Raw genomic sequence first — 14,503 nt, 5'->3', positions numbered from 1 at the left:
CAACGTGTGGAGCATCTCATGGGGCCACAACGTGTGGAGCATCTCATGGGGCCACAACGTGTGGAGCATCTCATGGGGCCACAACGTGTGGAGCATCTCATGGGGCCACAACGTGTGGAGCATCTCATGGGGCCACAACGTGTGGAGCATCTCATGGGGCCACAACGTGTGGAGCATCTCATGGGGCCACAACGTGTGGAGCATCTCATGGGGCCACAACGTGTGGAGCATCTCATGGGGCCACAACGTGTGGAGCATCTCATGGGGCCACAACGTGTGGAGCATCTCATGGGGCCACAACGTGTGGAGCATCTCATGGGGCCACAACGTGTGGAGCATCTCATGGGGCCACAACGTGTGGAGCATCTCATGGGGCCACAACGTGTGGAGCATCTCATGGGGCCACAACGTGTGGAGCATCTCATGGGGCCACAACGTGTGGAGCATCTCATGGGGCCACAACGTGTGGAGCATCTCATGGGGCCACAACGTGTGGAGCATCTCATGGGGCCACAACGTGTGGAGCATCTCATGGGGCCACAACGTGTGGAGCATCTCATGGGGCCACAACGTGTGGAGCATCTCATGGGGCCACAACGTGTGGAGCATCTCATGGGGCCACAACGTGTGGAGCATCTCATGGGGCCACAACGTGTGGAGCATCTCATGGGGCCACAACGTGTGGAGCATCTCATGGGGCCACAACGTGTGGAGCATCTCATGGGGCCACAACGTGTGGAGCATCTCATGGGGCCACAACGTGTGGAGCATCTCATGGGGCCACAACGTGTGGAGCATCTCATGGGGCCACAACGTGTGGAGCATCTCATGGGGCCACAACGTGTGGAGCATCTCATGGGGCCACAACGTGTGGAGCATCTCATGGGGCCACAACGTGTGGAGCATCTCATGGGGCCACAACGTGTGGAGCATCTCATGGGGCCACAACGTGTGGAGCATCTCATGGGGCCACAACGTGTGGAGCATCTCATGGGGCCACAACGTGTGGAGCATCTCATGGGGCCACAACGTGTGGAGCATCTCATGGGGCCACAACGTGTGGAGCATCTCATGGGGCCACAACGTGTGGAGCATCTCATGGGGCCACAACGTGTGGAGCATCTCATGGGGCCACAACGTGTGGAGCATCTCATGGGGCCACAACGTGTGGAGCATCTCATGGGGCCACAACGTGTGGAGCATCTCATGGGGCCACAACGTGTGGAGCATCTCATGGGGCCACAACGTGTGGAGCATCTCATGGGGCCACAACGTGTGGAGCATCTCATGGGGCCACAACGTGTGGAGCATCTCATGGGGCCACAACGTGTGGAGCATCTCATGGGGCCACAACGTGTGGAGCATCTCATGGGGCCACAACGTGTGGAGCATCTCATGGGGCCACAACGTGTGGAGCATCTCATGGGGCCACAACGTGTGGAGCATCTCATGGGGCCACAACGTGTGGAGCATCTCATGGGGCCACAACGTGTGGAGCATCTCATGGGGCCACAACGTGTGGAGCATCTCATGGGGCCACAACGTGTGGAGCATCTCATGGGGCCACAACGTGTGGAGCATCTCATGGGGCCACAACGTGTGGAGCATCTCATGGGGCCACAACGTGTGGAGCATCTCATGGGGCCACAACGTGTGGAGCATCTCATGGGGCCATAACGTGTGGAGCATCTCATGGGGCCATAATGTGTGGAGCATCTCATGGGGCCATAATGTGTGGAGCAACTCATGGGGCCATAATCCTTTATGCAGCATTGTATGGGGCAAATGTTTCTATGGAGCATCTTATGGGACCATTATTAACCTTTGTGCAGCATTATATGGGGCATATTTTAATATGGAGCATTATATGGGGCATATTTTGTATGGAGCATCTTATGGGGCCCATCATGAGCTGTATGGAGCATCATATGGGGCTCCTGATTCAATATGGATATTCAAAAACACTTAACCTACTGATATCTCAATTAATTTTACTTTTGTTATCTATTTTTATTTTTGACATTTACCAGTAGCTGCTGCATTTTCCACCCTAGGCTTATACTCGAGTCAATAAGTTTTCCCATTTTTTTGTGGCAAAATTAGGGGGGGGGGGGGTGTTGGCTTATACTCAAGTATATACGGTATATATTTCTCATACTTCAGCTTGGCTGCTTTGTTGATGCCAATCATTGGCTGACTGTCATTTTTTTTTTTATTATTTCTTATCATTTTCAATTAAGTTTTGTACCATAAATTTTTATTTTGGTTTTTCTACATATTTTTCTTTTTATATGAATAGTATGACAATGGTGTGTAACTATCTACCAATGTCCTATTACTCTGAGTAATATACATAACTTTTTTTTATTATTTTTTACATTACTACACTCAGCCATAGGGCTTGTTTCCACTTGCGAGAAACACGTCCGTGTCTCGCATGTTGAAACCAAGCTCTGGCGCCGGCACTCCAGAGCGGAGCGTGCGGCCGCATAGGAACACATGGAGCTGCACGCTCCGCTCCAATGTGCCGGCGCCAGAGCTTGGTTTCCACATGCGAGACACGGACGTGTTTCTCGCAAGTGGAAACAAGCCCATATACTCACACAAGTTAGCTATTTTTTGCTCTATAGGAGAAAAATGGTGGAAAATGCAGGATACAAGTTATACAATGGCCAGAAATAGTGTTATTCCTCATACACACACACACAGGGCAGCTTATCCTGAAATAACAGGTATGCTTTAAGTATTTTCGAAACACAAGGAGTCACACACAAGGAGGCTAAGCAGCGAGAGGAGAGACTTACATAACTCAAGTAAGCTTGACACTTATTGGATTTTTCAAGCTGTTTCTGATTCTCTCCGAGCGACTTCAAACAAGAGTCTGCAATAGAGAACACACAATCCATCAGTGGGGGCAGGAATGGCAGAAATATAAAGTTTACCAGCCATGTATACACTTTGCTCGACAGGTTCCCTGAACACACTGGATTCTTTTCTGCCCTTAGTCCAGAACGCTTGGCATGCTGAAATCTGTAGTTCCTCATTTCCAACAACCCTTCAGAGATCCATCTTCCCACACACTGTGTGGGAAGACTAAGTGCAATACGAGGGGTGGAGGCGAAGGAAGCTCAAATGCTAGGGAAAGGTAGATCTAATAGCACCCTGCCTCCCCTACCGTCCCTATATTGGTTCCACACCAATCGCCGAGCAGGAACCTAAGCCCTGTATATCACTAGAGCCAGGCCCTGAACAGGAAAGGGGGGGGGGGGATGAGCACTGGTCAGTCCCCACTGAACACTTAAGAAAATAAGGCTAGGTTCTCATTGCGTTAGGGCAATCCGTTTAGCGCCAAGCGCTCCGAGGCGCGCCACAAAGAACGGCACATCATCGCTAGCGCGTGCCGAAAATGTCACGCGCTAGCAATGCGCTTTAACATTGCTGCAATGGGAGCGCTCACGGACGCGTTGCACGGCGCTAATTTCGCCGTGCAACGCTGTCCGTTAGCGCTCACACTAAAACGCAATGAGAACCTAGCCTAAGGGAGACAAAAAGGGGGAAGCAACTTAACTTGAGCAGAGTCAGAGAGGTAACACCAAACGTTCTCCAACAGCACCAGAGAGAGGAAGTTAGCCGTCTGCTATAGCTCCAAGCCTTCACAAGGGGAAAATGTGAATATCACCTTGAAGCAGACTGGGAGTCTAGAAACCCCCAGGTCCAGGTGTGTCAATTAGAGACTGAGGGAGGTTACCACTGGGTCTCAAAGTCAGAAGGATTAAGAAAACATCTGTAGTGCCAAATGCAGAGACCTTCTGCAGCCAGTTGCAGAGCGACTGTCTGTAGCATGTGACACATACAGGTATTTCTAACATACCTTCAGGTTTTAAATTGCTCATAGAACTGATTTACAACTCAAGTTTGCAAAATTTCCAACAGGTTATAAACTTTGGTTGCATGACCAGAGAAAAAAAAGAAGTGTACATTTTTGGAGTTGGACTGTGATATAAGGACTAGTGATGAGCGAATGTGCTCAGATAAGGTGTTATCTGGGCATGCTCGGGTGCAAACCCAGTGACTTCAGCGTGCTCGAATATGTTCTAATCCCCACGTCTGCATGTTTCGCGGCTGTTTGACAGCCACAACACATGCAGGGATTGACTAAAACAGGCGATCCATGCTGTCTAACACCCGCGAGACATGTAGCTGCATGGACTCAAATATACTTTTCGATTATGCCGAAGACACTCGGAGCATGCTCAGATAACACCTTATACGTTAGAAATCGGCCCGAGTTCAGACTGCGACTTCAGGCCTGACAGAGGGTCCCTTCATCCAAACTTATTATCCTCATACATCCCTATGAGACTGCTGCGTTTCGGTCAGGACACCGGCGGTCAGTCTGGAAATTGGAGGTCCGCACTTGGATTGTGTCTGAATTTTTCTAAGCTCAAGCGTCTGTTTGGGGGTCCCGCTTGTCTGTTTCGTTTTCGGAACTCCTGCTCAAAAACGGACCCCCGTCTGATATAAATGAAAGAGAGAGGCCCCATTAATCACTATGGGGTCCGTCAGGTTTCTGTTAGGCAGAACATTGGAAAAAAGTAGCGTTTTTGATCAAAGACAGAGAAAACGTAAACTCAGGTATCCTGAAACACTCTGTGCTGCTGCTCATTTAGGGCATGTATAGGGGGTCACACAGTAACAGCCCCCTCAGACCTCACATAAGAGGAAGGGATGGAGGAAAGGTGGACGAGAGGCACCATAGTATCTACTAGTGGCCCTATCACGTCTTAACAACAGTATATTCACCTAGCAGACCATGCTGGGATGTGTAGTCCCACAGCAGCTGAAAAGGTCTCTGCTTTGTGAAGGGTCTTTGCTGCCCACAGCAACTAATCACATTCGAGCTTTTATTTTCCAGTGAAGGTTTAAACATAAAAAAGTTGATTTGATTGGCTGTAGTACCAGTTACTAGGTAGATTTATTAAGACTGTCTTTGCCGCCCATTTTAAACAATCAGATTTGAGTTTTAATTTACCCAGTGCAAGTTTGAAGAGGCGATTTCATTGGTTACTAGGCAGATATTATGATTTTAGCAACCAATCACAGTGCAGCTTTCATTTCATTACGGTCTTAAAAAAAATAAAGCACAGCGGTGATTGGCTGCTACGGCTTCACAAGTAACCAATCAAATAAATTATTTCATCTTCCAAAAAGCGGAGAGAGCTCGACCATTCTGACTAAAACCCGTTGCAGCCCTGATATTAGACACGTACCCAGACTCTTATTGAGAACCCTCAGGGCCTCCAGCACGGACTTCACTTCCTCCTTTTTCAGTTTCCCCGCCATTGGTGAAGCGTCGTTATCACGTGTTCTGACGTCAGTACGTGCTTATGTAGGAAGAAGCGCGTCGCCCCGGGCAACGGTGTGAAGCGAGTTGTTTCTGTGAGGAAATGTCAAAAGTCAGTCAGTGACGGGGCGGAGTGAGGCGACGAGGAAGGAGGCAGCGGGGAGAAGGGTCGCGGCGGCCGGAGACACGGTAAGGGGCGAGGTGACCCCCTCACCTAAGCAGGGGGAGGTGAAAGGTCACAGTGACGTCATGTGAGGCGCCCCCTGGGGGTAATATCATGGGGTCTCCTCATGTACTCAGTATGCTGGTGATATTAACCTCTCCATGACTGGGACATTTTTTTTTCTGTTCCCTATAGACCTATAAGGTCAAGGTGTGTTTTGTTTTAACCCCTTCACGACCGTTGACTTACATGTACGTGTCCCTTCCTTTCGGTGCAGGCTCACGCACCGAGCCCGCATCTATCCCACCGTACTTGATGGCTGACTTATTCCACTATCAAACGCCTCTTAGCTATGTGCACACGTAGGAAAAGTGGTGCAGAATTTTCTGCAAAAATCTGCATCTCCTGGCAGAATCCGCAGCCGCGGTTTTTATGTGGATTTGCCGCGGAATTGATGCGGATTTTGTGTGGATTTTATGCAGTTTTTGCCACTGCAGATTTCTTACATGGAGGGGTGCAGAAACGCTGCAGATCCGCACAAAAGAAGTGACATGCACTTCTTTGAAATCCGCAGCAATTCCGCATTGATTTTTTCCGCACCATCTGCACAGCTTTTTTTTTACCCATTGATTTACATTGTACTGTACATCACAGTGCGGATCTGCAGCGTTTCTGCACGGAAAAATCCGCTGCGGATCCGCAGCAAATGTGCATCGTGTGCACATAGCCTAACAGTCGCGGGTGCCTGTCTTGACGATCCTTCTGTGAAAGCCAGCCTATACATTACGATTTCTGCTGTAGCCCCATGTATAGCACAGGCGATTGCCGCTTGAAGTCCCCTGAGGGGACTACTAAATGCAAAAAAAATAAAACATAAAAGTCCAAATCATCCCCATTAAAAATGAAACAATTAAAAATAACTTAAAAAAAAAAACATTAGCTATCATCGCATTCAGAACGGCCCGAACTATCAAAATATAAAGTAAATTAGTCACATCGGTAAACGGAGTAACATGAAAAAATCAAAACGCCAGAATTACAAGTTTTTGGCCGCAATAACGGGCGATCAAAACATCGTATCTATCCCAAAATAGTATCAATAAATACAGCAACTCAGGGCAAAAAAATGTAAGACCTCACTCGGCCAAGATCACGAAAATGGTGACGCTACAGGTCTTGGAAAATGTCGATAACATTTTTCTTTCATGCAAATTTCGGATTTTTTTTACCACTTAAATGGAACCCATCACCCCCAAAATCGAAGGTGAGCTAAGCCCATCGGCATCAGGGGCTTATCTACAGCATTCTGATCCTGAAAGATGAGAAAAAGAGGTTAGATTATACTCACCCAGGGGCAGTCCGATCCGATGGGCATCGCGGTCCGGGGCCTCCCATCTTCTTACGATGACGTCCTCTTCTTGTTTTCACGCTGCGGCTCCGGCGCAGGCGTACTTTGTCTACCCTGTTGAGGGCAGAGCAAAGTACTGCAGTGCGCAGGCGCCGGGAAAGGTCAGAGAGGCCCAGCGCCTGCGCACTGCAGTACTTTGCAGTACTTTTGCGTCAACAAGGCAGACAATGTACGCCTGAGCCGCAGCGTGAATTCAAGAAGAGGACGTCATCGTTAGAAGATAGGAGGCGCCGGACCGGGACCTCGACACCCATCGGACCGGACCGCTGTGGGAACACCCCTGGGTGAGTATAATCTAACCTCTTTTTCTCATCTTCCAGGTTACATCGGGGGCTCATCTACAGCATTACAGAATGCTGCAGATAAGCCCCTGATGCCGGTGGGCTTAGCTCATCTTCCATTTTGGAGGTGACAGGTTTCCTTTAAACAATAAACAGTAGATGTTTGATATCACCGAACTCGTTCTAACCTGGGAAATCATATTTCCTGGTCAGCTTTACCTTATAGTGAACATGGTAAATAATACTATTGTGGAATTGCACTTTGCAATTTGACTGCACTTGGATTTTTTTTTCCTGTTTCCCAGTACACTATATGGTAAAATCAATGGTGTAGTTTAAAAGTACAACTCGTCCCTCAAATAACAAGCCCTCATGTGGCTATATTGATGGACATTTAAAAAATTAATGGCTTTTGGAAGAAGGTGAGGAAAAAGCAGAAAATCGTCCTGGATACAAGGGGTAAGGGTACACAACTTTTTATTATATTTTTTTTGCCGGGTTTGGAGCAGGCTCGCTTCATAAATCATCTGAAAAAGCCCTCAGAAGATGCTGCAAAGAATCTTCCTATTCATTTCCATCTAGGAACTACGGTACTTGATGGTCATAAGTTCCAGGTTTTGAACAACATTTATCCGCTTCATGTTTCCAAAAATGCCAATCTATTATAAGAAGTGGCCCGACCTTTTTTCAAGAGTTTTTCCACTCTGAAGACACTCTGTAGTTTCAAACAGAAGTCAATGAGAAAGCTCCAAACTTACCCCAGCGTCCTCTTCGTTGTAAAATTAATTTAAATAAAAGTGCAGTAAAAAGATGGTAACTAATAGAAAAACAGCAGCAGATAAAAACATCAAAAATCTCTCAGCAAATTACCAAAAAAACGCTAAAAGACACTTCTTGTTTGCAAAACTTTTGCACGTATCCAAAAGGGTTACGCATCCAGCTTCTTCAGGAGTGCACTTCTCCTCTAACGCCAGGCTTCCTCTTTTGCCGAGGACCAGTGCGCTTGTGAAGAATGACAGTTTGGACCAGCGGCATGTTATACACCGGTGGTCCGAACGGAGTGCTTTCCCAGACTGGGAGAATCGTAGGGCAGTGAGCTTCAGACCGGCGCTTGCAGACTCACTCAGACGTGCATGTAAATCAGTCAGCAATGCACGGACTGGTCACAAGTCTTTCTGTGCATTGCTATGCGCCTGTCTAGCACAGGTCCGGAGACCCCCGGCCAGTCTGTACATTGCTGTCCGTCCTTGAACCCATTTTCCCAGACGTCTGAATGCCCCCTTACTCAGGTGTCTGTTTTTCCTTTCCGGATCTTTCATTCACTCTTGTCTTCTTATTTACAGAATTCAACCAATTTTGTGCCTTAAAAAGAAAAAAAAGATGGACGCTCCACCATCTCTGCAGGAAACGGTTGTCATCACCGGTGGTGGCGGTTACTTTGGACACAGGTTGGTGCGGCGGTATAATTAATAATATTGCATAATTATGGAAAGTCTATTAATAATCTATTTAATTATTCAATTCCAATGGGGATACTTTGACTAATGAGGACTAATTGCATCTTCCGGAGAAGCCAAATTCCATTATTAATTAGATTACGTTAATGGGTTTTTTGCCGTTCTGGGCTTAATAAATATTCTGCCGTTACTTCAATCCACTCTTAATATATGGGCTGGCTTTGAAGATTTATTTAAAGGGACGGTGTTTTAAAAAGTATAATTTCATATACTGCAGAATGATTGATTATAGAGTAGTTATAATTATTATGAGATTTGTGGACAAGGAGAGGGCACACGGCTATGGAGAATGTAGGCACAGGAGCCATCACAAGTTTGCTGCTGTGTACATATCTGTATGATCTACGGAGCGAGGCCGTGAACTCTGCTCTTGGACGTTAAACTCTCCCTATTACATGGGTAAAACTTGCATATCTTCTGACTGTGCATAAAAAGGTACATACCCCAAGATGGTCAGTGCTCAGCTAAGTTTCATAGACATCTTCATGAGCTCGTAGACTTCAGCTTAAGGGCCCCTTTCCACTTGCGAGGAAAACGGACGAGTGCAATCCGATAAAAAATCGGATTGCACTCGGACCAATGTTATTCAATAGGTGTCTTTTCATTTGCGATTTTTTTTTTTCTCAGCCGAAATCGGACTGAGAAAAATCTGGATCGGCTGAGAAAAAAATCGCAGCATGCTGCGTATTGCTGCGATTTTCGGACGAGACTCGCCAATGCAAGTCAATGGGTGCGAGAAAAAAATCGCACAGCACTCGCACCATGCGAGTTCTGTCCGATTTTTACGCACCGGTGTCCTTTGAAAAGCAGGTAATTCAGCGCGGTGTACAGTAAAATCACACTAACAGGTTAGACTAGAGTAGATATATACACATAGAATAGGTATATATACATATATATATGTCAGTGAGACACCTATATATGTATATTTATATTTAATGCAGCGCAAGATAGCATTAAAGCCGCTAATTCGATTGCCGGCTTTTCATTTCTCCTTCCCAAACCCGACATGATATGAGACATGGTTTACATACAGTAAACCATCTCATATCCCCCTTTTTTTTGCATATTCCACACTACTAATGTTAGTAGTGTGTATGTGCAAAATTTCGGCGCTGTAGCTATTAAATTTAAGGGTTAAATCGCGGAAAAAATTGGCGTGGGTTACCACGCAATTTTCTCCGCCAGAGTAGTAAAGCCAGTGACTGAGGGCAGATATTAATAGCCAGGAGAGGGTCCATGGTTATTGGCCCCCCCCCCGTGGCTAAAAACATCTGCCCCCAGCCACCCCAGAAAAGGCACATCTGGAAGATGCGCCAATTCTGGCACTTGGCCACTCTCTTCCCACTCCCGTGTAGCGGTGGGATATGGGGTAATGAAGGGTTAATGCCACCTTGCTATTGTAAGGTGACATTAAGCCAGATTAATAATGGAGAGGCATCAATTATGACACCTATCCATTATTAATCCAATTGTATGAAAGGGTTAAAGAAACACACACATTATTAAAAAGTATTTTAATGAAATAAACACACAGGTTCTTTTAATATTTTATTGCTTTCTCAATCCATGTGAAGACCCTCGCTTGGAAAAATAATAAAGCAACAATATACATACCTTCAGATGACCTGTCACGTCCCACGAGGTAATCCATCTGAAGGGGTTAACATATTTTACAGGCAGGAGCCCTGCTAAAGCAGCTGTGCTCGTGCTTGTAAGCCCCGGGGAATGAAGGAAATGTAGGTCAATGACCTATAGTTACCTTCAGTCGCGGTGATGCGCCCCCTGCTGGTTGTCCTCATATGACCTCGAGCGTGGGAAAAAGTTCCCAGGCTGCTGTTCATGAGGACAGCCAGCAGGGGGCGCATCACCGCGAGGGTCTTCACATGGATTGAGAGAGCAATAAAATATTAAAACAACCTGTGTGTTTATTTCATTAAAATACTTTTTAATAATGTGTGTGTGTTTCTTTAACCCGTTCATACAATTGGATTAATAATGGATTATTAATCTGGCTTAATGTCACCTTACAATAGCAAGGTGGCATTAACCCTTCATTACCCCATATCCCACCGCTACACAGGAGTGGGAAGAGAGTGGCCAAGTGCCAGAATTGGCGCATCTTCCAGAAGTGCCTTTTCTGGGGTGGCTGGGGGCAGATGTTTTTAGCCACGGGGGGGCCAATAACCATGGACCCTCTCTAGGCTATTAATATCTGCCCTCAGTCACTGGCTTTACTACTCTGGCGTAGAAAATTGCACGGGAGACCACGCCAATTTTTTCCGCGATTTAACCCTTAAATTTAATAGCTACAGCGCCGAAATTTTGCACATACACACTACTAACATTAGTAGTGTGGAATATGCAAAAAAAAAAGGGGGATATGAGATGGTTTACTGTATGTAAACCATGTCTCATATCATGTCGGGTATGGGAAGGAGAAATGAAAAGCCGGCAATTGAATTAGCGGCTTTTATGCTATCTAGCGCTGCATTAAATATAAATATACATATATAGGTGTCTCACTGACATATATATATATATATATATATATATATATATATAATATATATATAATATATATATATATATACCTATTCTATGTGTATATATCTACTCTATTCTAACCTGTCAGTGTGATTTTACTGTACACAGCACTGATTTGCCGGCTTTTCAAAGGACACCGGTGCGTACAAATCGGACAGTAATACGGATGTCATACGGATGATGCGATTACAAAAAACGGATGATGCGAATAAAAATCGCATTGCACTCGCATGACAATCGCATACGTTACATCCGTTTTTTCGGTCCAGATTACGGACCGTTTTTTCTCTCGCAAGTGGAAAGGGACCCTAATGGTTACAATCAATCTGCAGCACTGCAGACAGTCGCTGTGTAGCCCTGAGCTCTGATGTAAGTTCGCAAAAACTACTTCACAATATAGCATAGGTGGCAGGGTGCCTGTCTCTACTTTGCTGCCCTCACGCATCGGACTGGTTGGAATTTGTCAACTCACTTAAATCAACTTAACTATGTTTTATACAAATGCATATATTTGTCATAAATCAGTTTTATATGCAGCCCTCGCTGTATGCACATGATCCTGGACTAGTCCGGGGAGGTGTTTAGTAAGAGACTAGTCCAGCCTTATTAGCTAAAGCCAAGTCCCCCTGGCTATGATTGACCATCCCTGCAGTGCTCACGTCCGCATATGGCAAGCTGCCTTTTAGATCCCAAATTAGTCGGTTCGGAAAGTTTACAGCTGCGCAGAGCTGGGAGAGGTGAACAGACGCGCTGAGAGGAGAGTCTACTGGCTGTGCCAGTAATGAGGATCATAGGTGGACCGAGAAGATGTAAGCAGAGCATGGACTGTCAATCACACCTGGAGGCTGTGCCTGGGGCTACTCAACCTGGACTAATCCGGTGAGGCAACTACCCAGAGACGTGTCCTAGATCATATGCATATAGCAAACAGCAGTATATAAGTTGCTTTTCCACAGTTAGAATCACATTATTGTGGGGGACCTGACCGCTTCCCTGTAACAATATTGTAGCTGTCTTGTCCACAGGGATCTTCATCTATACACACCCAGTCACCATGCCTATTTCCGGTTTCTAGGTTAGGCTGCACACTACACCAAACTGGGGTCAATGTGGTTCTTTTCGACGTACGGAAACCTGCACAAGACATTCCCGATGGGATCCAGTTTATACAGGGCGATATTCGATCTCCGTCTGCAGTGGAGGAAGCTGTCACAGATGCCTCCTGTGTAATCCACACGGCTTCTTACGGCATGTCTGGACGGGAACAGCTTCAGACGCGGCTCTCGGAAGAAGTCAATGTGAAGGGGACGGAGAACGTCATCCAGGCGTGTATCAAAAAAAGCATCCCGCGGCTAGTCTACACCAGCACGTTCAATGTGGTCTTCGGTGGACAGTCTATTAAGAACGGCGACGAGTCAATGCCTTACCTACCTCTGAATCGTCACGCCGATAACTACTCCCGCACCAAGGCTATTGCTGAGAAAAAAGTGCTACAAAGTAATGGACAGCCACTGGCAAATAACAGTGGGTATCTAAGGACCTGCGCCCTGCGGTCAGCCGGCATCTATGGCCCCGGAGAGCAAAGACACCTTCTCCGGATCATCAATACTCTCGACCAAGGCTTGTTCCTATTTTCTTACGGGGATCGTAATAATCTGGTGCAGTTCATTCACGTTGATAATCTCGTATCGGTCCATATTTCAGCTGCCAAAGGTCTTACCGAGGAGAAGCACTATGTAGCGGCTGGGCAGGCGTACTTCATAGCAGATGCCGCCCCAATCGATAATTTCCAGTTCTTCCGCCCCTTCGTAGAAGGTCTGGGGTACAAGTTTCCTTCCACTCGACTTCCGCTCTTTTTAATTTACGTTATGTCTTACCTCACCGAATGGTTACATTATCTTATCCGGCCCATCTGTAACTTTCAGCCTTTACTGACCCGCGCTGAGGTGTATAAGACGGGGGTCACTCACTATTTCAGCATTGAAAAAGCCAAAAAAGAGCTCGGGTATGAACCCAAGTCCTTTACTATGCAGAAAGTTGTGGAATGGTACAAAGCAAGGGGTTACGGGAAGAAAGTAAAAAAGATGAAAAGTGCCAGCTTCCTTTGGGACGTGGCCATATTTGTGCTGCTGGTTATGGCGGTCCTTGCTTGGGGTCCCAGAGTGGTGGGATAACCCATACTTCTCAAACCGTGTTTTCTATTGTAAAGTGTCTGGTGAAAATAGTAGTTTCACAAAATGCACTGAATCTTCAAGGAATTAGCAGAAAGATGTGAGGCCCCAGAGTTTGAATGTAGCACTAGATGCAACTGGAGCACAAAAAAAAAATTTGCATACATTCACTGTATTTAGGTTTAAAGGTGGGTTTTGTAAAATTGCCATGCTATCTCATATCTATAGGATAAGGGGATAACTTGCTGATTTCTGGGGGTCCGAGCCTCCAATCAGCTGTTACCTGGTAGTGCAGCTGCTCTCTGTTCTTGAGTGCTGTAGCTCAGCTCCTGTTCACGTCATCAGGAGTTGGGCTGCAGTACCTAAGAATGGCCACTATGTGCTGCTCTCTGTACACTGTATGTATGGTGGCTGATGGACTGGGTAACAGCTGACTGGTGGGGGGCAGGCGTCCTTACATCAGTAACCTTTAAGGGCGTGTTCAGACACATACAATATATAACTTACATTCTCATTAATTTATGTTTACATAATTTCTAATTGTAAAAATAAACATTTGAACTTTTTTTTTTTTTCTTATTTCCAGGGTGCTGCCTAAAATGTTGTTTGTTTTTTTGTTTTGTCTTTTTTGTTTTGTTTGTTTTTTTTTTTTTCCTTATCTTCTGCTCAGTTCCTCCTTTCCGTTTAGACCCCTTCCTATGCATTAGCTGCCATATCTGCAGTTTATACCTCACCTTGATGGATTTCAGGTTTATGACTATTCAGGTACCAAAAATGTTGTTTTTCCTAAACTGTTTATAATAATTAAAACTTGTTTGTTCTGTTTATTATCTCTGTACAGTATGTTTCACTCACTAATTGAAAATGAATATTTGTGAAAAATACGTACGTTTTACAATAAATCAATTTTGAAAAAAAAAAACATTATTATAATTGTTTTTGGTTTTTTTTATTGCCATTTATTTTGTTTTAAACAGGATCATAAAAGCATCACGGGAGTGTGGAAAGCAAGTTTCCCTGCAGTGTTACTCTTCATTATTTTCTTTTTGGCTCAAAATATTCCTAGATGGAC

General features: G+C 45.7%; 1 protein-coding gene and 1 long non-coding RNA gene across 2 annotated transcripts in view; one reads left to right on the top strand and one right to left on the bottom strand.

Moving 5' to 3' along the window:
• The window catches only part of LOC143807252 (uncharacterized), a 29,417-nt gene extending 24,008 nt beyond the window's left edge, over positions 1–5,409 (bottom strand). Inside the window, exons 1-2 of the long non-coding RNA XR_013221683.1 lie at positions 5,271–5,409; positions 2,805–2,881 (exon numbers count right to left, since the gene is read on the bottom strand). This is a non-coding gene — a long non-coding RNA (uncharacterized LOC143807252). The remainder of the gene's footprint in view (positions 1–2,804; positions 2,882–5,270) is intronic.
• On the top strand, positions 5,394–14,353 carry SDR42E1 (short chain dehydrogenase/reductase family 42E, member 1). The gene is made up of 3 exons (XM_077288597.1): positions 5,394–5,533; positions 8,540–8,644; positions 12,336–14,353. The coding sequence occupies exons 2-3, from the start codon at positions 8,577–8,579 to the stop codon at positions 13,432–13,434; spliced, it is 1,167 nt and encodes a 388-aa protein (XP_077144712.1). The 5' UTR covers positions 5,394–5,533; positions 8,540–8,576; the 3' UTR covers positions 13,435–14,353.
• The last annotated feature ends 150 nt before the right edge of the window (positions 14,354–14,503 follow it).

Source organism: Ranitomeya variabilis, chromosome 2 (genome assembly GCF_051348905.1).
Source record: "Ranitomeya variabilis isolate aRanVar5 chromosome 2, aRanVar5.hap1, whole genome shotgun sequence".
Classification (NCBI taxonomy): Eukaryota; Metazoa; Chordata; class Amphibia; order Anura; family Dendrobatidae; genus Ranitomeya; species Ranitomeya variabilis.
Note: the sequence above shows the minus strand (reverse complement) of the source record. Positions and strands in the feature narration are given on the sequence as shown.